Consider the following 25,669-nt stretch of genomic DNA (forward strand, 5'->3'; position numbering starts at 1 on the left):
ATTGGTAACAGACTTAAATGATCATTCAAGCCAGGGGGAAAGTTTGCTGCTAGCCTTTGTTGCCATAAAAGTTCTTTTTTATTTAAAGCATTCTGCCAATCACCGCCGCCCTAGCATCTATGTTTATCAGGTCTAGTATAGCAAATTTAAAACCTGTATAACCATCACATTGTGTACTGTGTTTGTACAAAGCATTGGTTTCCCTTTTGTTTTTTATATCATACAAATGCTCGTATATCCTGGTTTTAAACAACCTCTCAGTCTTCCCGATGTAATAAGAAGTACAGGTGTTACACCTGGCAATATATACCAGCTTACAGGATAAACAGTTACCTCTTTTCAAGTAAATTGTGCTTCTGTTTTCATTATCCAAAGAAATTAAATTGTCTTGTAAAATATAAGAACAATAACTGCACCTACCACAGGGTCTGCAATCATTTTTTTTTCTTTATTACTTAGATTTTGGTGTTTGTTTTCTAAAATCCTTTTGAGATTAGGGCCAATTTTAGTAGTAAATACAGGTTTTTCCCCTAACACTTGAAAAATGTCATTATCTAGCTTAAATATACTCCAGTTCTTATATATAATTTCCTTAACCTGTTTGTATAAAGGACTATATTGTATGATACATGTTTGTTCAAAGTTAACTTTCTTCACGTTCTCATCAGTTTCCCCTGCAGTGTGTAAACTATTCAAACCCCTGCCCACTAGAGGGATATATTTACTACCCCAACCTTTTAAAACTTCATTAAGTATAGCATCAATGAAGTCAGCAGGGTAGCCTCTCTCAAGAAACATGTCCCTTAGAAAGGCAAATTCCCTATGGACATCTTCCCTCAGTGAAGTCATTCTGGCTGCCCTGATTGCTTGTACTTTTATAATGCTTTTCTTTTGTGACAACGGATGGTGACTTTCAAAATGTAAGTAATTATTACAAAAGTTTTTTTACGATATATTTTAGATGTAAATTTTTCTTTGTCCTTAATTTTTATTTTTTATTTTTTTATTTAACATTTGTTGACCGGGAATGTCCGACTAGGTTCCACAGAGCCTGTTATCAGCGGAGACCCGGGGAGAAATGCTCCAGATGCATGTCTTTGGAATGTGGGAGGAAACCGGAGTACCCGGAGGAAACCCACGTGAACACAGGGAGAACATGCAAACTCCACACAGATTCATGATTTTTGTATCCAGATTGCAAATCTCTTGTTGGTGAAAATTAAAAGTAAAATTCAAAAAACTAGTGGTGTGATTGAGATATTGAATGAATAAAGGGATATCCTCAGAGGGTCCCTTCCACAAAATAAAAATTGTTTGTGTCTTTCGGCTTTTCCCGGTTAGGGGTCGCCACAGCAGAACTCCGGTCCGCTAATGATTGGTAGTGGATTTTTACGTACCAGGTTACCAGCCCTGATGCACAACCCTCAATGAAGGCATGCCCCATTCACTTATGCCTCCACACAGAAGACACTCTAGCTGAGAATCGAACGGGACAACGTCTTGCTATGAGGCGACAATGCTACCGCAGTACCACCACCACAGTTCCACAAAATAAAAATATCATCCAAAAATCTACAATAAAAAATGATGTTACTGTAGAAGTCGCTTTTAAACACATGCTCTTTTTCCCAACCCAACATTACCAGGTTGGCATAGGTTGGGGCACACGCTGCCCCCATTGCCATACCTCTGACCTGTTGAAAATATTCACCCTCAAAATATAATTGTTTTCCAAAATGAGTCCCATTAATTCACATATTAAATTAATTTCATCAGGATGTAGGTTAGAAGAACTAAAAAGTGTTTCTTCAAAATAAGTTAAACCCTCCTGTTTTGGAATACAGGAAAACAAATCTATTACATCAATGGTAAGGAGAAACCCTTCAGCACAACAAAGTTCACTTTTAAGTTGTCCTAGAAAATTCCAAGAATCCTTTACCAAGTGTGGACAATGTTCGACTACATGTTTAATCTTTCTATCTACATAAACATATAGGTTGTGAATTTTAGAACCAGCAGCCGCCACAATTGGCCTAAAAGGTGGATTTTCTAAATTTTTGTGTACTTTTGGTATACCGAAGATGACTGGGATTTTGGGGTGCAAATTCAAAAGAAAGTCGTAATCAGACTTAGAAATCCTCTGGTCTAAAACATACTTGTATAAAAAACTATCTATCCTCTGATAAGCAATATGTATCTCATTCCTAGAGCATGTTGAATAATTTGTGCCATTAAATAATATGGCCTGCATAACATTGGTGTAATAGTCACTATTGTATAGGACAATACCACCCCGTTTGTCGGGTACCATAACTCGTATGCTCCTGTCATCCCTTAAATTTTGTAATAGTTTTTTATATGAGTATGTAGACCAGAGGACTTCTAAGTCTGATTACGACTTTCTTTTGAATATGCACCCCAAAATTCCAGTCATCTTCGGTATACCAAAAGTACACAAAAATTTAGAAAATCCACCTTTTAGGCCAATTGTGGCGGCTGCTGGTTCTAAAATTCACAACCTATCTGTTTATGTAGATAGAAAGATTAAACATGTAGTTGAACATTGTCCACACTTGGTAAAGGATTCCTGGAATTTTCTAGGACAACTTAAAAGTGAACTTTGTTGTGCTGAAGGATTTCTCCTTACCATTGATGTGATAGATTTGTTTTCCTGTATTCCAAAACAGGAGGGTTTAACTTATTTTGAAGAAACACTTCTTAGTTCTTCTAACCTACATCCTGATGAAATTAGTTTAATATGTGAATTAATGGGACTCATTTTGGAAAACAATTATATATATTTTGCGGGTGAATATTTTCAACAGGTCAGAGGTGTGGTAATGGGGGCAGCGTGTGCCCCAACCTATGCCAACTTGGTAATGTTGGGTTGGGAAAAAAAGCATGCGTTTAAAAGCGACTTCTACAGTAACATCATTTTTTATTGTAGATTTTTGGATGATATTTTTATTTTGTGGAAGGGACCCTCTGAGGATATCCCTTTATTCATTCAATATCTCAATCACACCACTAGTTTTTTGAAGTTTACTTTTAATTTTCACCAACAAGAGATTTGCTATCTGGATACAAAAATCATTAAGGACAAAGAAAAATTTACATCTAAAATATATCATAAAAAAAACTTTTGTAATAATTACTTACATTTTGAAACTCACCATCCGTTGTCACAAAAGAAAAGCATTATAAAAGGAGAAGCAATCAGGGTAGCCAGAATGACTTCACTGAGGGAAGATGTCCATAGGGAATTTGCCTTTCTAAGGGACATGTTTCTTGACAGAGGCTACCCTGCTGACTTCATTGATACTATACTTAATGAAGTTTTAAAAGACTGGGGTAGTAAATATATCCCTCTAGTGGGCAGGGGTTTGAATAGTTTACACACTGCAGGGGAAACCGATGAGAACGTGAAGAAAGTTAACTTTGAACAAACATGTATCATACAATATAGTCCTTTATACAAACATGTTAAGGAAATTATATATAAGAACTGGAGTATATTTAAGATAGATAATGACATTTTTCAAGTGTTAGGGGAAAAACCTTTATTTACTACTAAAATTGGCCTTAATCTCAAAAGGATTTTAGAAAACAAACACCAAAATCGAAGTAATAAAGAAAAAACAAATGGTTGCAAACCCTGTGGTAGATGCAGTTATTGTTCTTATATTTTACAAGACAATTTAATTTCTTTGGATAATTAAAACAGAAGCACAATTTACTTGAAAAGAGGTAACTGTTTATCCTGTAAGCTGGTATATATTGCCAGATGTAACATCTGTACTTCTTATTACATCGGGAAGACTGAGAGGTTGTTTAAAACCAGGATATACGAGCATTTGTATGATATAAAAAACAAAAGGGAAACCATTGCTTTGTACAAACACAGTACACAATGTGATGGTTATACAGGTTTTAAATTTACTATACTACACCTGATAAACATAGATGCTGGGGGGGTGATTGGCAGAATGCTTTAAATAAAAAAGAACTTTTATGGCAACTGAGGCTAGCAGCAAACTTTCCCCCTGGCTTGAATGATCATTTAAGTCTGTTACCAATACTTAAAGAAAAGGCAGAACATATTTAAATGTTTATTGGAACAGTTATGTTTAATGTTAAGTGTTTCAAGACTGTATTAGAATGTTTTTTATATGGTGGTATATTTTGTCACTGGAGAAATGCAACTGATCTTTGAAAAAAAAAATTTTTTATAAGTCTATTTTTAATGATGAATGCTTTATACACTAATTGTTTTAGCAAAATGTTTTATTATTGGGGTATGACTCAGCCAATCATATACTAGTTTATATTATATAAATACTTTACATTTGTTTTTTAAGGTTACTCTGATGAAGTCAACTGGATTGACAAAAGCGCTTAATTTCTGTGGATTTTTGTGTCAATAAACTGTGGTTTGGGGACTCGCAACAATAGTGCTTTTTTCTTGGTTTAGTTATGAGGTTCTGGTTACTAGATCTTAAGGCTCTAGAGGGAATGTGGGGCTGAATTAGGTGCTGAAGTGCTGGAGTTATCTGAGGAAGGTAGTAGAGTTTGTGCGCTACAGAGAGTTGACTGAGTAGAGGTATATGAAGCAACTCAAGCCAATTGAGTTGCTTAAGGGGTAGACAGTGGTGGGACCTATATGAGGCTTCAGTAGCAAACATGGCAATCTTGTTGCAGCAAGATTCCATTTTATTTAGATCAGTTTGGCAGAAATTGGTCAAGATGGGAGAGGCATAGAGGAGGGTGGATAGAAAATAAGTCCTTGCAATGGTTACTTTGGTGCGTTTTGTCAAACTGTTTGTTCCCGTAGAGGAGACCAAGTTTTTTTATTAATTTTCTTAATGGTTTGTGCTATGTGGATGTCAAACCTCAGGTTATTGTCTATTTCTACGCCTAGCAGTTTAGTGTGTGTGATTGGACTGATCTGAATGTTTTCTTTGGAGCTAATGGTGAAATTACTATTTAGGTGATGAGCTCTGCCAGGACTGAAAAGAATTAGCTTGTTTTTTTTGGGATTAAGAAGAAGTCTGATGTTTGTGAACCAAGTTTCAGCTAGGGTGAAGTTATTTTGGGTAAGGGTTTGCAGTTCACTAAGGGTAGGGGCAGCACATATGAGGGTAGTGTCATCTGCATATTGTACTACTGAGGCAGTGGGAGAGGATGAAGAGATCCAATTTGTAAATAAGAGAACAGCAATGAGTCAAGAATGGATCCTTGAGGGACTTCTATGGTTACTGGTAACAGGGGGGACAAATGATCCTGCCATAGGACTGCTTGCTGACTGGCAGATAAGTAGCTGTTGAACCATGATATAAAGGAGGGACTTATGTTTAGGGTGGATAGGGTATCAAGAAGCAGGCTGTGGTTTACCATGTTAAAGGCTTTTGATAGGTCTAAGAATATGGAACAAATAGACCCTTGTTTCTGTGGTGGTTAACTATGTTGGTGAATGATAGTAGTGCTGCTGTGGTGCTATGGGAAGGTCTAAAGCCATGCTAGGATATGGAGAGTAGGCTGTTATTCTGGAGGTACTGTACTAGTCGAGTATGAACAACTCTTTCTAATATTTTGGATAAAGGTGATAGGATTGCTATTGGGCGATAGTTGGTGAGCTCTAAGGAGTTGCCTCCTTTGTGCATTGGAATTATATATGATGTCATGAAGTGGGGACTTCACATTCTGAGAGAGATCTGTTTATGACAATAGAGACAGGATAGGCTATAGCTTCAGCTGAGATCTGAAGGAAGTCTGCTGGCAGCTTATCAGCTGCTAGAGTGGTTGGTTTAAGTTTACCAAGGAGTTTAGATATTGATTTGATGGATACAGAGTGGAGGTGAAAACTGGGGCTATTGTTTTGTATACTGGAGTGGGTTGGGGCTGTTATTGATGTGGTGCTGCTAACACTATTTTGGGCATTGGCAAAGGTCTGGACTGTTTCAGTAAAGAATTTGTTAAACTGAGTAGGAATGTTCTCATGGTTATTTGTAAGCACAGGGGTTGGAGTCGTGGACTTTCCTGGATGCAGTATACCATTTATTGAAGCCCAGACTTTTTGTGGGTTGTGAGCATATTTTTCTTGCATGCTTGTATAGTAGCTGGATTTGTCTAGTTTGATTTGTTTTTTGGCTTTGTTACGGAGCTCTACATAGTTTTGTCTCAAAGTAGTGGTTTTGTTTTTCTGATATTGAATCCAGGCCTTGTCCCTTTCTTTCATTATAGTTTTAGTATCTTTTCTTAGCCATGGGGCATAGTTAGTTTTTATTCTAATGGTTCTAGGGGGTGCATTATGGTTTAAGATTTTTATGAACTGTATGATGAAGCACATGGTGTGAATGCCTTTTACTACAATTTTAATGAAGTTGCTCTGCTTGGTTTCCAGTGTTGTTTTTTAACCTTTCGTGACTTCATTTATATTTGGCTCATTTTCTACCTGCTGGAGCTACTTAATCTTGGACATTGGTCCAATGTCTTGTACAAGCAACATATGGTAGCTACAGGTCGATAATGAGTGGCACGCTAGGTATGTGCATCTTTTAGAAAGGAATACTTCTGGCAGGTTTAAAACTTGGGTGGAATATTTTAATGGTCAGGCAGAGACTAAAAACAAGCAAGTACCCTACAAAGAAAAAGCTTCCTATTTGAATAAACTTTGGATGTAAATTATGAATAAAAAGGCTGTAGTCAGTTTTCAAAAAGAATTCTCTAATATCCCTACTACCCATCCATTTGAAGAGAAAATGAGAAAAATTTAAGTGTGTGTGAATGTGTGCTTTTGGTGTTGTGTGTGGCATTTGATTAAAGTCCGTGTTTGTGGGGCAAAGTGTTGAAGTGATTGTTTAAGAGCATGCAGCAGTTCAGATTTAATTCTGTCATTTGTAGTAGTTTTTGGGAATACTTTTACAGGAATGGGAGTTCTGTTATCCGGACAGAATTTTACAGGTTAAGTAGCACTATTTGCTTATTTCTAACATAGGCCATTTTTCTCATTTTAGTTTTAATTCTGGTGTCCCATTTTAATTTGTAGTTATTAAATTTATTTTGTTTGCAACATCATTTTTGACTCTACCCAGGCATGATCTCCCTTTTTTATCAAATTCTTAGAGATTCATTGTTAAGCCATGCAGGTTTATTAGACCATAGACTTGTTTTCTGTATGATGATTAGTAGATTATAAAATAGTGCACAGCTGGGATCTGTGCAGCAGTAAACAAGCTCTAGTTCAATTGCAAAGAGGGACACACTGGTGTCTGGGATAGAGCAAGCAACTGTTATTGTGGCATGACTCTGTCTAGGTTTTAATGACCAGGCAGTTAGAAGTGGAGATTTAATAAACTAGGAAGAGTCTGTATGCTTTTGAGTTTTTAAGGTGAATATGAAAAAGCATGTTAAACAATTTTCTTCCACCTGTCTTAGGGATAGGTCTGGCACAGTTAGCTTCCATTTCAGAAAGCCTCTACTTCATGTTTTTTTTTGTTTGCCTTCACAGTCACTGCCCACTCCTGAACAATCAACCTAAATATTCCCCATCACTGGAACATGAGATGACTGAGAAAGGCCTCCATTCATGCAGCCATCACGGTGATTCAGCTCTGTTTTTTTAATATTCCTTGCTGGCCCCAACCCCCTGCCTAAAGCCAGACAAGTGCTGGGGGGGCATATTACAGGTTGACTGTGGAGACTATCCTTACTCTCTAGAAGGAGGTGTTCCTTATAAGCAGTCCAACCCTTCAGGAAGCATCAGCAAAGGGTACCCCAGTGTACACCATGGAAAACACACTGGTTCCATGTCATCCCAAATGTATACAACCCTCCAAGCCTCCATTACAAAGGTGAGTAGATCACACTCCTTCACTACGCCCCCCCCCCCCAGTTTGGTCTTCTAGTGCTAAGGCTTCTAACTGAACCTTGGTAACCTGGGTCGCAGTAAAGGCTCCATCTCTCTACATCACAAAGGCAAATTAAGAAACTGTTAAGTGATAAGAAATCTTGTGATTTGAGCTTTGTGGTGAGTGTGTGCGCGTGTGTGTGTGTGTGTGTATATATATATATATATATATATATATATATATATATATATACATATATATATATATATATATATATATATATGTATGAGGAAGTCGGGAGTGTCAGAGAAGTATGTAAGAGTGGTACAGGATATGTACAAGGGTAGTGTGACAGCAGTGAGGTCTGCGGTGGGAGTGACGGATGCGTTTAAGGTGGAGGTGGGATTACATCAAGGATCAGCTCTGAGCCCTTTCTTATTTGCAATGGTGATGGGCAGGTTGACAAACGAGATCAGACAGGAGTCCCCGTGGACTATGATGTTTGCAGATGACATTGTGATCTGTAGTGAGAGTAGGGAACAGGTGGAGGAGACCCTGGAGAGATGGAGATATGCTATAGAGAGAAGAGGAATGAAGGTCAGCAGGACTAAGACAGAATATATGTGTGTGAATGAGATGGAGGATAGAGTAATGGTGAGGATGCAAGGAGTAGAGGTAGCAAAGGTGGATGAGTTTAAATACTTGGGATCAGTAGTTCAGAGTAATGGTGAGTGTGGAAGAGAGGTGAAGAAGAGAGTACAGGCAGGATGGAGTGGGTGGAGAAGAGTGTCAGGACTGATTTGTGACAAGACGAGTACCAGCAAGAGTGAGAGGGAAGGTCTACAAGAGGGTAGTGAGACCAGCTATGTTATATGGGTTGGAGACAGTGGCATTGACAAAAAGGCAGGAGTTAGAGCTGAATGTGGCAGAGTTAAAGATGTTAAGATTTGCACTGGGTGTGATGAAGGTGGACAGGATCAGGAATAAGTATATTAGAGGGTCAGCCCAGGTTGGAAGGTTTGGAGACAAAGCCAGAGAGGCAAGATTACGTTGGTATGGACATGTGCTGAGGAGGGATGCTGAGTATATTGGGAAAAAGATGCTAAGGATGAAGCTACCAGGTAACAGGAAAAGAGGAAGGCCTAAGATAAGGTTTATAGATGTGGTGAGAGAGGACATGCAGGTGGTTGGTGTGACAGAGCAAGATGAAGAGGACAGGAAGAAATGGAAACAGATGATCTGCTGTGGCGTGGCGACCCGTAACGGGAGCAGCAGAAAGATGATGATGATGTATATGTATATATATATATATATATATATATATATATATATATATATATATATACATACATACACACACACACACACACATATATATATATATATATATATATATATATATATATATATATATATATATATATATATATATATAGATACATATACCCATACCTGCATACATTATATGGCTGCCTTCGTTTATTAGAAAAATATACATACATTACTTGGTTATCCTCTTTGTTTTTCTCATTTGTCTTTTATTCTTACACATCTCTTCATTTTTTCCAAAAAATCAGAGTGAGTATATGTCTGCTCTTGCCCATTACACATGAGATGTGAAGGAAATAAGGATTTATTATTTTTAAAAGAAATTCTGGAAATCTTCCCATTTCATCCTTTTTCACAAGCAGAATAACTACAGATACATGTGGATATATCCAGCACAGTTTTATACTTAAGAAGGTACTGCGCATTTGGATTACAGAGCTGATCCTAAAACAAAATGAATAAGAAATAGAAAACAGCTCTGCAAAATGGGATAATGAAGATGAGCTCTAAATCAGCATGGCAGAGACATCCACTAATAGAGAAACTGCTGACTTTCAGTTTGTTTATAAGGAGCTTAGCCTAAGTAGTATGATTAAATAAACTACAGCACATCTAACAACTACACCGCTTCTATCACAGTTTGCAAAAGCAGAGGATTACAGGCATTAACTTATTCAGACATGGGGTAGCATACAAACATATGCTAAATATGTACTTTAAATTTACCATTAAGGAAGACCCTTATGCAAATAATTAAGGGGAATACCCTCTTTAAAACATTCCTAACCTGAAGAAGTACGTGAATCTGATTGTACAGGTAATGATAAATGGTAAAGCATGGCTTAGACCACTTTGTTAGCCCATTTCTTAACCTACTGGAGCAGCTTCCAAATTTAGCTTTATCAAAACTTGTGTTTTTTTTTTTCTTCTCTCATGTCACAAGGAATACAACTTGCATGCCAGCCACACTTTACTATTTTTGACCCTGCAACCTTTTCAGAAAGACTTGTTTTATTCTACTACCCTTACTGTGAAATGTTATTTTTTATTACATTTTTGTTTTACCCATATTATAACTCAAAATGTTATATTGCTGTTCTCACACAAGTTGTGGGATAGAAGGCAATAATAATAATGTTCAAGTGTGGCAGATGGTCTAAGAGAAAGCAATCACTCTACCATCGACATCTCTGTCAGACACCCTGTTGGGTATAGTCAAATGTTAATTATAGAACTTAAACAGAACAAACAGTAGGAAGCTAGCTAACCAGATTCAAATGTAGCACTAAAAAGAGAAATACTGGCATAATTAATAAAGACTAAATGCAAATGTTTCATGCAAGGACACTAGTGTCATGACATTAAGTTCTTTAAATGATATTCCCAGTGAGTTAACAGTATACATTTTTCAGTCACTTCAACTGGTGGGTGGCTCTAGGTCTTTCTCACAAGGTTTCAAAGATATTGCAGCTATATACCTCTGTGAGGGCAGTTGATTTTCATCCATTACCATCACTTATAAAAATGATCATGTAGCAGTTATACACATTCAAAGAATAGTCCTGATTTTTAGTAGTGTACAGAAGTCATAAGGTGAACAGGTTATACAAACTGTGATGTACTTACCTCTCCCATGCTATGCAGCTGGTGTGCAATTTCTCTTAGATCCTCCTCACTAGCTAATGGATTGATTTGCTCTTGAACATCAAAAACAAACTGCTGCAGTGACATTAGCTGATTGGGCCCATTTATTTTTCTCCAGGATGGTAAAGTAGAAATGATTTTCTCACACAGAGGTACCATTGGTGGGCAACTCTAAAAATGCAAACAAAACAATATTACCAACTGCCAGATACACTAACAATGGAGAGAATGCAGTTCAAAGGGTGTAAACGTGAGCTCAGAGCAACAAATGCCAATGAACAGAGCATATGCCTGCATTCACTCTTGGAAACACAGCCAACATAAAACATTCAGAACATCATGTGAACTCCCTGGCATTTAAGTATAAATATGGTCTGAAACTCTCAACCTCCTTAGTGGAAACCTGTGAAATAAATATGACATTGGGGCAACACTCTTACATCATACACTGTGCAAGTGTCATTTTATAACATGACACACATTTTGACTTCAAAACAGGGTACATACCACAAAGCAGTAAGGTCAAGGTTATCTTAAATGTCTTTTTTCCTTTACTTTAGTCCACACCATATTAAAGCAGGCAAGTTATAAGACTACACAAGGTTGATCTTTTAATTTGGTAAAAGGTAAAGTGTCGTTCTATCTATTAAACTTGTAATTCCATGAAGCATGACAAATACTATAATCTATTCCTCTCAACCAACACTGTGTAACATCAGTTTGGGTGCATGCATGCAGTCTGAACAGTCTGACTGCATACCATACACTGGTGACAAAATCTGAAAACCATGCACTATGTATACTCCATAACCAACTGGATGTTTCCAATTAAAAAATGGGAGACAGCACAATGTTTGTGGAAAATGATTGCTCACTCTACACCAGGCAAAAGAGAAGCAAAATTATCTGTAATCAGGGAACGTTAAGAGGCAGGTGTGAGAGTCAAGCTGCTGTAGCCAGTTGTCTTCAGAATATTTGGGTGATGCACTGGTGCAGCAGTTAGCACTGCTGCCTCACAGTAAGAGGTTCTCCAGTTTGATTCTTGGCTGGGGTGCCTTCTGTGCAGAGTCTGCATGTTTTCCCTGCATTCATGTGGGTTTCTTCTTGGTGCTCCGGTTTCCTCCCACATTCCAAAGACATGCATTTGGAGCATTTCACCCCGGGCTTCCCCTGAAAATGGACTTTGCTCAAGTCAGGCTTTCCCAGTAAACAAATGTTAAATAAGTAAATAAATAAAATATTTTTCCTGACAGATGAAAGATATTTTTGATACAGAACAGGCTGAGGAGGAAATACAAAAGTTTATCCAACAAAAAGTGAGCCATTAAACAGAATGGAACTCTGCTTCTCATTCTTCTGACAATAAACTCAGATTTTGCCAATGAAACCTCTTCTATTGTTCCAAACGAAAATGCTTGAGAGAAAGAAAAAAGGACAGCAGCTGACTAGAAGAATTGGGAGTCTGCTGTTGGAAGATGGAGATGAACAGGAAGATGACCAGCAACACTGAAATCAGTGAATAAATGTGAGATTATAAAACATCAATCACATTTGTGAAATATAGATTTGCAAGAAGAATTGTCTGAGAAAGACTGGACTTTTGCTGACTCTGTCAAAACTTAAATGTAAACGTGAACTGATTATATTATATGTAGAGATTAGATATTTTTTCTTATTTTTGCAAAGGCGAATGTCTGGATTAATGTCTTTGGCGTGGGCTAGAAGGAAGTGTGTTTGTAAGGAAGTACGCTTGAAAAATAAGACAAAATGATGAAAATCACAAGAAGTGCTAAGTTTCTTGCATATGCAGCATTAGCTTCTTTTTCTCCATTGGCAAATATTCAGTAGGGGGTAAGAAGTTTGCAGTTGAAAGCAGTTGTATATTAAAATTCCTTCATTCAACTGCAGTATTGTTAGCATTTTTTACTCTCATTGCTCAGTATGTTTCCATGGAAATGACCTGTTTGCAGGTGCAAGCAATTAATCTTGACAGCTTTGAACAATATTTGCTGAGGAAATACAAAATATAAAAGCACAAGGCAAGCAGTGTACTGAAAAATAAAGTTATAAATTACTGGAAATGAATAAGAGATAGCAGCTTCCCCAGCAGCCTTAATACTTTAATGCATTTAGTAAAACAGTGTATACTTTAGTTTTATTTAGAGATAGCTAGTACATTTTCTTTGGAGCTGAAAGTTAATGTTTTCTGAAAGCATGCAAGCTTTTTTTTCTCATCTGCAATGGGAATAGATATAAGAAAACAACAGACATCAAAATCAGGCTATTTTTTACATCTGGGATGGGAATAAGGATGAGAAAAGAACAGACATCAATCAGTGTAAGTGGGAACACAAGCTCTAACATACACTTTAGCATGAGTAACCTTAATGTTAGATTAGGTAATCCTGTGGGGAGCAGCTGTAGAGTTGGGGCAACTGTTCTTATCTGGAGGGTTAAACTTCATTTTTTGAAGCTGTACACAGATTTGTGTGTTTGATCTAAGTTAATAGGTTGTGACATGTTCTGATAAAGTATTTAAGTTTTGTTTGGGGATTTTCATTAAAAAAATGTTTTGAAAAACATGACAGATGTTCAAATGGAGAGGACAAGAAATAACTACATAAAAGATCAACCAGCCAAAATTTAGTATATGCATCTAACACAAACAATGGAAATACACATTAAAAAAAAACTGTCACATATAATAGGTGGGAAAAATAACATCTTATCACAATGGCAACATTACCCATATAATTTTGGAATATAAATGGCCTTACAGTTACAGAGAAAAAGGAAAGAGTACTGAATTATTTTAAGAAATGTACAGTGCAAATAGCAATGCTGCAGTGGACACAATTGGAAAGAAATTACTATGTGACTTTGATAAAGAAAGGATTTCAAAATGGATAGACAGCAGAATACCAGGCAAAAAGGAAAAGAGGAGGAATTATACTAGCTAGTAGAATAGCTCCAATAGTGATAGAACAGGGACAAAAAGATAATAATGGTAGATTTCGGGTAGTAAGGGTCTACTGGCAAGGGGGGGGTCACACAGGCATGTATTTATATTTCACTAAAAACTGCTATTAGGGAGTTTAAGAAAATTCTGGGAGAAATAATTAGATTTCCGTAGGGGATATTAATTGTAGGTGAGGACTAGAATTTTGCAATAATGAGGATATATCAAGGGGACATAGAAGGGAAAACACAACAAAAGAGAAAGAATTCTGAAGAAACTTATGAAAATGCATGGAAGAGGAGAATTCTGAGAGAATTTACATATTATTTCCCACTGTATAACAGATGGACTAGACTAGATAAAATTATATTTTACATGAACATGTGCACTTAATTGAAAGTTTTGACACACATCCAATAACTATTTCAGATCAAATCTTGACTTGCATATACAATGTATTGTTCTCATTATGACTTTTTAGGTCAAAGAGATATCATTTATTTGGCATTTAAGCATTTTGATATCTGTTAGAATAGTTATAGAATGTGTTCTACATTAGTCTGCTTTGGATAGATAACACTAATATTTTATTTGTCAAAAATAAAATACAGTAACATAAGCACTTTATATGCGCCCCGGGGGGAGCCTTGGGACAACCTGGATTCAGCAAGGGAGCCAAGAATCAAAAAAGTTTGGGAACCACTGCTCTAAAGTACATCCCAGAACATCTATAACCCTATGGCTTCTTGGGCCCTGGCTTATTTGAGTTATTTCTTAAATGGTTGTTATTGTGCTATCTTGGTCAGAAAACATGTGTTGAAAGGATGCAAGGAAAACTAAAGATGTACAACAACACAATTTATTTCCTCAGTCATAATTTCTGTTGAAGTCATCATTGGTTGAAAAGATTGTGTAAAAAGAAAAAAATCTTTACAACACACTTCAGAGCATATAGGGGGTTATGGCTTCTTGAAACAGCTGAAGACTAAAGCAAAATGAGAGAAAAGGAAGAAAAAAGTAGTGTGCATAGTATGGGGAGCCCAAGATGGGAGGAAAAACAGGGGAAGACTGGAGGGTATGTGTGTGTGTGGGGGGGGGGGGTTGTTGCTGAAACAGTAGGTCTAGGATGTCATTTCATCTAAGTCCAGACCTGTGCATAAAGTTGCTGCAATGCATCACTGTTGCAACTAAATGCCAGAAACTGTAAATATCCCTTTGTGAGATGGTCCAACATAGTGTGGTACACAGGCTGTAGCTGCAGGTCAGTCTGTGTGCACTACTCGTAAAACTTTGCAGTATAAACTAAAATGTTGCTCAGGAAGAGTGGCAGTGACAAGGTGATGCATAGACTTGAAGTGCTCAGGGGGCCCCCACTTGACATCTGCTGGGGGCCCTTAAAATTGTAACACCAGCCCTGCTTCCTGTCTAAAAGTAAATAATTACAGTATTTTTAATCATATGCCAAGATGTCAATGAATACAATTTAGGAATGTGTTTCTCTGTTAGTCTCTTTTTTAATGATAACCAAACTTAATATCACAGAACAATTTATTATGGAAAGTTTGAATCTTAAAAGGGGAAGACTTTTCAGATGTTTGTTCAGATACTATTAGACATAAACATTTAAGGAAAACTAGAACTGATTCTAACAGTAGTACTAGATTAAAGAGTATCAAATATATGAGTAAATATGAAAGTTCTATTATATGACACTCTAATTTAGGATTATAGCTAATATAAAACCTAGGAATACAGTAACAGTACAAGACAAAGTATACAAACAGAAATAGAAAGAGATCAGCACATGTAAATATGTTTATAGTTAAAGAGTATATATTTCTACAAGGGTGGAAGTTTGGCATAGTGGTTAAGGTGTTCACCTTATAGGCACAAGTTTGGCATAGTGGCTAAGGTGTTCACCTCATAGGCACAAGGTTTAGGGTTTGATTCTCACATGGGGTAACTAGCTGGGTTTGGAATGGCCCAAAAAACAGCCTGGGACTAATTTATGAACTTATGCTCCTCTGTACAACTTTACACATTGTAAATAAAAACACACACACACACACACACACACACACACACACACACACATATATATATATATATATATATATATATAAAATCATCTGACCTATAAATTAACAAATATGAAAATGACAACTGACTTCCTCCCATTAGTAAACCAGAGATAATGCAAGGTACAGGGAAAGATGACTGTAGAGATATTCAGTTTGGTCAACTTTCTAATAAAGATTGTGAACACCTGTTTAAGTTTTCTTACTCATAATATCACACTGTTGGGCTTTAAGATGATGCATACTAAAGAATGAGACATATTAATATTTTATTTTTATTTAACATTTGTTTACCGAGAAAGTCAGACTTGGAAAAAAGCCAATTTTCAGCAGAGGCCTGGGGGGAAATGCTCCAGATAAATGTCTTTGTAACATTGGAGGAAATCGAAACACCTGGAGAAACTCACATGAATGCCGGGAGGACATGCAGACTCCACACAGAAGGCACCCCAGCCAGGAATCGAACAACAGAACCTCTTGCTGTGAGGCGACAAAGCTACCACTGCACCATCCAATGAATCAGAAGCATGAGCTAAGCTTTGCTAATCTAAAAGAGGGTTTCAGAGGTAGTTTGTTCTTCCTTTTTAACAAACTAGGAATACATTATTCCACAATAGAATGTTTTCGGGTTATATCACTAGGTTATTTTTTTGTTTCAGAAATGTTGTCGATCACATTGTTATATACAAAGAATACAAGTTCTAAACATAAATGCAATTTCATCATACCTGTTTTTTTTCTCTCTTACATAAATGTCTGATTTTTAAATGCATATCTATCAATACTAATGGTCTGCATAATCCAGTAAAGAGGGGAGTCTGTTCAAATAGATGCAATTACATAAACCCCAATTAATATTTCTACAGGAAACACATTTACTTAATAAAGATGTAAATAAACTCTCAATAAATACTGACTTGGTTATAGCAGGTTCTGGATTTCAAGCTAAAAGAAGAAATACTTTAATTTTATGAAAGAACTCACCAGCAATGCCTAAAGTAATAGATACCTATGTTGATAAAAATGGTGTATATTATATACCATTATAACTGACTGGAACAGAAAAATATATACACTGGTGAATTCTTATTGGATTTCAGAGTTTGGAGCTAAAGATGCAAAAATTACTTAAATACTACAGACTATTACAGGAAAGGTGAAGTCATAATGGCTGGTGATTTTAATTGTATTTTATTAGAAAAGGGTTCCACTACAGATAGACAGCTGAGAAACATATCTTCAGCCAAACACTTGATGAATTTTGTAAATCTAATAAAGTTAAAGGCTACATATGAGCTAAGGAAAACAAACTCACTTCAACTTGCCCCTTATTCATATAAATATATGACACAAATATTTATAAAATTTTTGTCTCAAACTATCTGTTGTCATGTATCAGAGAAGTTTCAACAGTTTCATGTCTATCATCGGGCCATAATACTAAAATCTTTAATTATTTTAAAAAATGACAATCTAATACATTACATGAGATTATAAGCACACATTATTAAAATAAAAGGATTCAAGGATTGATATGTCAAAAATTTTCTAGACAATGTCCTCAGGGATTCACTAAAGGCTCACTTAAATGGAAGAGTTACAAGCTGATATATCAGTAAGACAAAGAAATGAATACATTACAGACCTAAATAGACACACTAAAGTTAAATCTAAAAACCAAGTGACAGTCTGAACTGAAAACTTTAAAAACAAATTAAGTTGAAATTATAAATCATAAAGTTCAATAAACCTGGAAAAACTTAGACTTCAGGCATATTCAATAAAGCCTTTAAGCTTGTACAAACTTGCTCTTAGATCAAAGAAAATGAATAAACTAAATCATATCAAAGAAATTCTAACATAAATAATGAAAAAAGAAAGTAGAACATATTATAAAGGTATTCTTGATGGATTTAAAATATTTTATGAAAATATAAATAGTAATACAAATAACCTAGATAATCATGGATGACATAGTTGAAACTTTTCTAAGGGAAAATATAAACAATAAATTAACAAGTGAACAAATAAAAAATAGACCATCCACTTTAACAGAAATAAAAGATCAAATAAAAAAGTTAAAAAATAATAAGGTGCCGGGTTTAGATGGTCTTATACCAGAACTATATAAAATACTACTGGACGATACAGTTAAAATGTTAAAGTCTACAGAGAAATAAAAACAACTGCTGAAGTCACCCCATCATGGAAATATTCCCTTATATCTCCTGGTTTAAAACAAGATAAGGATCATAAAAAGTGCTCACCATACAGACCGATATTTTTAAATGTGGACTATAAGATGTTTATGTCAATTTTAGCTAACAGAATACTTATACCTAAACTACAGACCGATATTTTTAAATGTGGACTATAAGATGTTTATGTCAATTTTAGCTAACAGAATACTTATACCTAAACTAATTAACAATGATCAAGCTGGCTTTATTTTAAATAGACAAGTACATGATAATATACCTACATTAAAAGACTATGCAAATAAAAACAAAAAATAACTTTTTATCATTAGTCAAGATTTAGATACATCTTTTCACTCAGTTAATTGGTCGTACCTGTTTAAAACACTTAAAAGTGTACCATTTCTCACCTGAGCTAACTGTATTAATTTCTAAATTATACAATAACTTGTGTGCTTATGTTAAGATAGGTTATTTTTGTTCCAATTCCTTTAAATTACAAAAAAGGTACAAAACAAGGCTGTCCATTATCACCTTTACTTTCTGCATTTGCTATAGAACCCTTTGCTAATAAGAACATTAATGGCATCAAAATAAAAGACTTTGAACTACAAATTCAACTCTTTGCTGATATTTTATAAACAACAGGAAATATATAAAATTCATTAGAACATATTAGTTTTGAGTCAGCTTGAAGAAATCTCAAACTTAAGATTTAATTATAATAAAACAAAGTACATTATTAATTAATAAAAAAATTTTAAAAAATCATACAAAAATATTCTAACTTCAATAGGAATAGCAATCAAATGAAAAACCCTGGTATAACCATTATGTCTAATAGCACAGTCACAAACTGGAGCAAATTCTTCTTTACCATGGGAGAACGAGTAATGCTTATTAAGATGGTAGTTCTCCCTAAAATATTGTCTGTCTTACAATCTTTAGTACCATCTCCACCAAAAAATTGATAAAGATGATAAATAATATTCTAGTTAAATTTTTGGCATCCTAATAAACCAAGAGTTTCCTCTGATTGGCACAGAAATGGTTTGGACAATGGTGAAAGGAAATTCCCTGATATTGTATTGTATGCTAATTCAACAACTGTAAAAGTTATAGTGTTGTGAGTAAATTCATCTTGTGATTCAAAATGGAAACAAATACATCAAGAAATATTACTAGTAAATAATAAACATATCACAACCGTCATAAACAAATAGTACCTAATCGTTTTTTCAGGTTATTGAAAACTTTTTGTGTAAATAATATTACACCCTCTTCTCAAATTCCCTATTTAAATAACATTGGTTCTTCTTTCCAAAGTGCACATATTCTAACCATCATAATAAAGACTTAATATTTTCTATGTTTACAATTACATATACAAATGACTGCTTAGAAACTCATAACTAACAAAATTCTAGTATTGAAACAACAAAGTAATTTATTGGCATAAATTCTTAAATAGCACTGATAAAATTCTTAAGTTAGATTTCACATATTTAGACAATTCCTACTGAAACTACTACTCAAAAATAAATATCTGAAGAATACAAGAAATTAATATTAAAATCTACACATAAAACTATATCTTCATCATATTGGAAAGTATTCACTTGGATATTTTTACACAGAGCTTTTGTCACTCCTAACATTTATGAATTAATGAATCCTACAATTATGTCTAAATCAAACAGAATTAAATGCTGGCATATGTGATTCTGAAATAATAGTTGACTGGACGCATATAGCATATAAATGTGAAGTCATCTCCCCTTTTTGGAAAGAAATTAATAACTTTATTCAAGCTCTATGGTCAGATAGATGTAATATTTCTAAATCTTTAGCTTTATTTAATGCTCTGATTACTGAGATAATTCCAAAAACCCAAATGCCTCTTCTTTAGTCTACTCTTGCTATAGTCAGAAAAGTAACTACTAAAATTTGGAAAAGTAAAGTCACCCCCATCAGTGTTGAATTAGTATGGCAAAAATAGTTTGCAGTAATGAACTGCACACTATAAAGATGAGAATTTCCAATAATACACATTCACATAAATACTGGCTTAAACTTAAAGACCTGCTTGAAAAATATTAATTGCTGCTGATGTAGCATATTTATGTGGACCTACATGCATAGTTATTTTGTTTGTTTTATAATTGATTTATTTGTTGTTTTAAAATCAAATAAAAAAAGAAATGTCTGAAATCTGAAGCATTACGAATGTTATGATAAGCAGCCTTTAAATCCAAGGTCACCAGAAAATTTAAATGGGGAATGAAGGGTAACAAGTTTTGGAGAGATATGATTTTGAACTTGGGCACTATCACATGCTAGTTTATGAAGGAAAGACACAGAACTGGTATCCATAAAACTTCTTTCTTTGGCACCAGAAACTTTTTTGAATGAAAGCCTCCTGAAGAGGTGTGACTGCTTCAATAACCCAATGAGTCAGCAGATGCTGAATGACAGGAAGGAAAAGAGAAGTTTAATTTGCCAGATGAGATGAAATCCCTTGGAAGGGAAGGAGAGATTCCCGCTGTCACCTTCATCTGTGATGAATCACTTTCAGAAACCTTCTTTGTGTCTTCTTCTTTCACTTTTCCCGGTTAGGGGTCGCCACAGTGGATCACCTGTCCGCTCATGACTGGCAGTGGAGTTTTACAGTGTTGAGTTGCCAGCCCGGCGCCCAAACTTCCACAGAAGGCACACACACACACACACACACACTCTCACCTAGGGCCAATTTAGAGTGTCCAATCCACCTACAGCATGTCTTTGGGATGTGGGAGGAAACCCACGCGACCACAGGGAGGACATGCAGACTCCACACAGAAGGCACCCCAGCCAAGGATCAAACTGGAGAACCTCTTGCTGTGAGGCGGCAACGCGCTAACCGCTGCATCACCGCAGCCGCCCTGATCACTTTCACTTTCAGAAATCATTTGTCTGAAACTATCTGATGCCAAAGAAAGGAATGCAGGTTCAGATATCTGGGAAGGATAAAAGGTCTGCTCGGGGTGGGAAGGGGAGTTGAAGAAAAGTTACTTTGACTGGTTAGATTACCCTTTACTCTGGAAGTGCTTCTTTTCTTCTTGGCACCTCCTTGCCATTGCTTTTTAAAAGTCTAACTACCATCAGTTTGCTGTATTTACATATTTTGCTTTGTGTAAAAGGTTGTAGAGGTAGCATGAAACCCCTTAGCAAACTTGGAGAAGGAGGGCTGAAAAATTCCCTGAATCAGTGTGCCTCTGACATGGTCCATTCAGTACCTCTCCATCTAAGGCAGAACTCAAAATTTTATCTTTAACATTCTCAGGAAGGTTTTGAGTATACAACCAAGCAAACCTCCTTGTAACAGTTCATTTCAAAGAGTGAGGATCCACTTGAGACACAGAAACAATGATACACTGCTGTTTTTCCTCAGATGATGGAAATGTTCTCATAAGAGGCAAGCATATACTTTTAATAAATGAGCTTGACAAATGAAAATTCTAAAATTAAGTGTTGCAGAAGAATTCACTTTTCTCCTAAATATATCAAAAGCTTTCCCACCTTTATCAGGTAGGAAGGGAAACAATTATAATGAACGTGATATGTTTAGCAGCAGGTTGGTTTACCACAGAAATCACTGCTGGGTCTGATCTGGGGAAAGAATATAAAAACATACAAGACTGAGAAACCTTATACAATCTATCTGACTTATTGAGGGTAGCAGACTGGCTATCAGGCAATTTACAGACTTTAATTAAAAAAAAAAAACTCTCCAGTGCTGGAAGAATAGAAGGAACTGCAGTAAGTTCAGGAAATTCCAGTTGAAGTAAACCTTATTTCCTAAGAGGCAATGGAATGTCACTTTGTTCCCACTGTCGCAACTGATTCATTCTGGAATTGCTTTGGAAAAAAAGAATTCTTCAAAAAGTCTGTTAAAAATCACAGTTTCCTCAGATTCAGAAACAAAAATCTGAGGAGAAACAGTGGAAGTTGGCCCTGCATCATAACTCAAATTAAAAAATCTTGAAATCTGAAAGTGAATCACTTTCTTTTTCCAGAAACAGCAGAATTGTAAGCATCAATAGCTTGAATTAAACCCAAGATAAACCCAATAAATCACTCCTGTCTAGATTAACTGTGACAAGGGAAGATATATGTCTAATTTTTTGCTAATTTTTAACAGGAATTTCTGAAGAAGCAGACCTACTATTGACAGGCAAAACTTCCCTATGGGCAGGCATTCCAGTCTAGCAAGGGAGAGAGGTATTTCCTGGTTCCTTTTCCAAAACCAGCAAATGTGGTTCTTCCTTACCTACCAAGGGCACTCCAACCGGCACAGAGGTGTATCTCATCCCAAGTCCATGGCTGCTAAAGGGAGTACACCAAAGTCAGCCAAGGAAAAGGATGAATGGCCTCAGAAACCAGAAATCGACACAGCAGTCTCACACATCTGCAGCTGTGGCACTTTAGTAGTCTGTTGAAGTGACAAAGCCTACTTGTTATTTTATTTGAGGTTTTGTGGCTGGAAGAAGAAAGACTCATGAATCCACTACGCTGTTTTATGATAAAGCTGAAAAAATGTCTGATTCCCAGGGAAACCAAACAACCAGTAGTCCGTAAAACAGGTAAATATTTAAAAATTCAGTTTAATACCAAAACATAGTGAAAAGTACATTAAACACTTGCCCCAGCCCTCAAAGTAAAATAACACAACTTTTACTGAGGAAAAATAGCTTTAACTTAGTTTTAAAAACTTTTTTCCACAAGAGGAAAACTAGTAAAGCTCCTGAACAAGTTACTAAAAGTCACATGACAGCTTACAAAAACACTTTTTCCTAGCTTAAAAATATTATTGTCAAACAAAAAGTTCAGTTTCTATTACAAATGAAAAAGATGGAAGACTTTCTCCCCAAATGGAACTTATCTGCCAGCAATGGAAAGTGTTAGCTGACCATCAATCCTTAATAGCCTGCAAGAAGAGTGCTCTTCAGCAGCATGAAAGATCTGAAGGGCTTACCACCCAAACAACTCTTTCTTCAGCTCAGCTTGAACTAACACTTTGGGCACATGGAAGGTTTGGAAGCCAGATAGCTGTTATATCCATAGCAGGATATAACCCATACAGCTAAGGCTACTGTAAAGCAGTGATCCCTATGATGAACATCTGTGGTTTTATACTTGTATGACTTTTTGGCTGAGTGTTGTTATATGCATATGGATATACAATAAAATGAGAGACAATGTTATACTATTTATGTATGTGTTGTTACAGTGTGTGTGTAAGACATATGCCATAGAACAAAGGGCATGTGTTTGGCAAAGGACAATAGTATGAAATCTTAAAATTCTAGCTAAACCAATGCTTTCAAGTATCTAAAGGGAATCTATCAGTTCTTAACAGGTACAAACATTCATTCTTCAATTACCCACTTCATCTAATTCAGGGTCACAGGGGAGCCAGAGCCTACATTGGCACTCACTGGATGCAAAGCACAGAAACCAATCCTGCAAAAGGCACCAGCCCATCATGATACATCCATATTCACACACAGCACAAACATATACAGGCAAACTTATGCAACCAATATATCTTTTGAAAGGAAAAGAAAACTGAAGCAACTGTCAAAAAGCCATATGGCAACAGGAAGGACATGTAGACTTTGCAGAGAAACTACCCAGCTCAGAACAAGACTGGATAAACATCTGCTGTAAGATAGCATTGCTAACAGTCACACCACTATATTACCACTCTTTCAGGGAAAAACTGTATGAGAACAAGGCACAACATGAATGTACAAGGTGAATATCTTAGGTGATATAAAAGGAATACTTTCCAGAAAGGGTGATGAATAAGTAGCATATCTTTATGGACAGACAAATGTTTGAAACCAGTCGTACATTTCAAGAATACATGGAAAATACATAAGGCTTAAAAATAATGGGGGGAAATAAGCTGCTGGCTAAAATGGGGAAAAAAGAGATTTTCAGGTTACTCATTAGCTACAGAAATAAGCAGACTAAGTGGCACAAATCAAACTCCTATAATTGCTATGGCTTGAGGACATTCCACATGCAAGTAGAGAATATTTGAATGGTGATCACAACATATTACACAGTGTAGTTTACAGAATACAGCAATACGGAATGCTGCTGATGTGTTCTGTTCGATATTTATCTTGCTATATGGACCCCTACCCTTTCTTAACTTCCAAATTTGACGTGTAGCAGATCTCAAAATCCACAGTATGTTCAGTATACATAATGTGGTTAGAGCATACCATATGAAACTGAATACTACAAATAAAAGATGGTCTATGTCCAACTCTTAATCTTATCACATGATGGTACAACTTGCAAGATGTCTCATAAAGGAAGCTATTTAGTGGTGTCAGCTATTATCTCTATAACAATCCTTATTTTTCTTCCTGCCTACATAGATGTCAACTGCATAGCCTATAGCACAAAATAATATCTTAAGGATGCTGCTTACAGAATGGCACTTTTTGCCTAATGCCTTGCTGTGATTTCACATTGAATTAATAGGCACTCCTGTGAAACATGTCTGCCTCTCATTGGTTTTGCTATTCCTTTGGTTTATGCCTGCCAGTGGCAGTTCTAGGTTTTTCTCTACTTCATAATCAACTTTGCAATTCACTGTGGTTCCTTTTAGCTGTGTTGGTACTGCACCTCTGCACAATGACTTCTGCATTATGGGCTATCCGTACAATTACATAGGTCACTGGTTATATCGAGATTACAAAAACTTTAAGAATGTCAAATAATTAACACAAAAAAAAAGTGAGAGTATGCCTGAGGAATGGAGAAAATGTGTTTTGGTACTGATTTGGAAGAATAAGGGTGATGTGCAGAGTTGTAGTAACTACAGAGGGATTAAAATGATCAGTCACAGCATGAAGTTATGGGAAAGAGTAATGGAAGCTAGGCTAAGAAGGGAGGTGATGATTAGTGATCAGCAGTATGGTTTCATGCCAGGAAAGAGCACTACAGATGCAATGTTTGCTCTTAGAGTGTTGATGGAGAAGTACAGAGAAGGCCAGAAGGAGTTGCATTGTGTCTTTGTGGACTTAGAAAAAGCATATGACAGCATGCCTAGAGAGGAGTTGTGGTATTGTATGAGGAAGTTGGGAGTGCCAGAGAAGTATATAAGAGTGGTACAGGATATGTACGAGGGTAGTGTGACAGTGGTGAGGTCTGCGGTGGGAGTGACGGCTGCGTTTAAGGTGGAGGTAGGATTACATCAAGGATCAGCTCTGAGCCCTTTCTTATTTGCAATGGTGATGGACAGGTTGACAGACGAGATCAGACAGGAGTCCCCGTGGACTATGATGTTTGCAGATGACATTGTGATCTGTAGTGAGAGGAGGGAACAGGTGGAGGAGACCCTGGAGACATGGAGATATTCTCTAGAGAGAAGAGGAATGAAGGTCAGCAGGACTAAGAATATATGTGTGTGAATGAGAGGGAGGATAGAGGAATGGTGTGGATGCAGGGAGTAGAGGTGGTGAAGATGGATGAGTTTAAATACTTGGGATCAACAGTTCAGTGGAAGAGAGGTGAAGAAGAGAGTACAGGCAGGATGGAGTGGGTGGAGAAGAG

General features: G+C 36.2%; 1 protein-coding gene across 2 annotated transcripts in view; it reads right to left on the reverse strand.

The window, feature by feature from the left end:
* Positions 1-25,669, reverse strand: part of DAPK1 (death associated protein kinase 1) — a 1,440,273-nt gene that overhangs the window by 79,022 nt on the left and 1,335,582 nt on the right. For both annotated transcript variants that reach the window (XM_044064186.1, XM_044064185.1), the window contains one exon: positions 10,803-10,991. In XM_044064186.1, the coding sequence (XP_043920121.1) occupies positions 10,803-10,991 (189 nt within the window). The remainder of the gene's footprint in view (positions 1-10,802; positions 10,992-25,669) is intronic.

The sequence above is a fragment of the Protopterus annectens genome, chromosome 2.part2 (genome assembly GCF_019279795.1).
Source record: "Protopterus annectens isolate FY-2018-M chromosome 2.part2, PAN1.0, whole genome shotgun sequence".
In the NCBI taxonomy this organism is placed as follows: Eukaryota; Metazoa; Chordata; order Ceratodontiformes; family Protopteridae; genus Protopterus; species Protopterus annectens.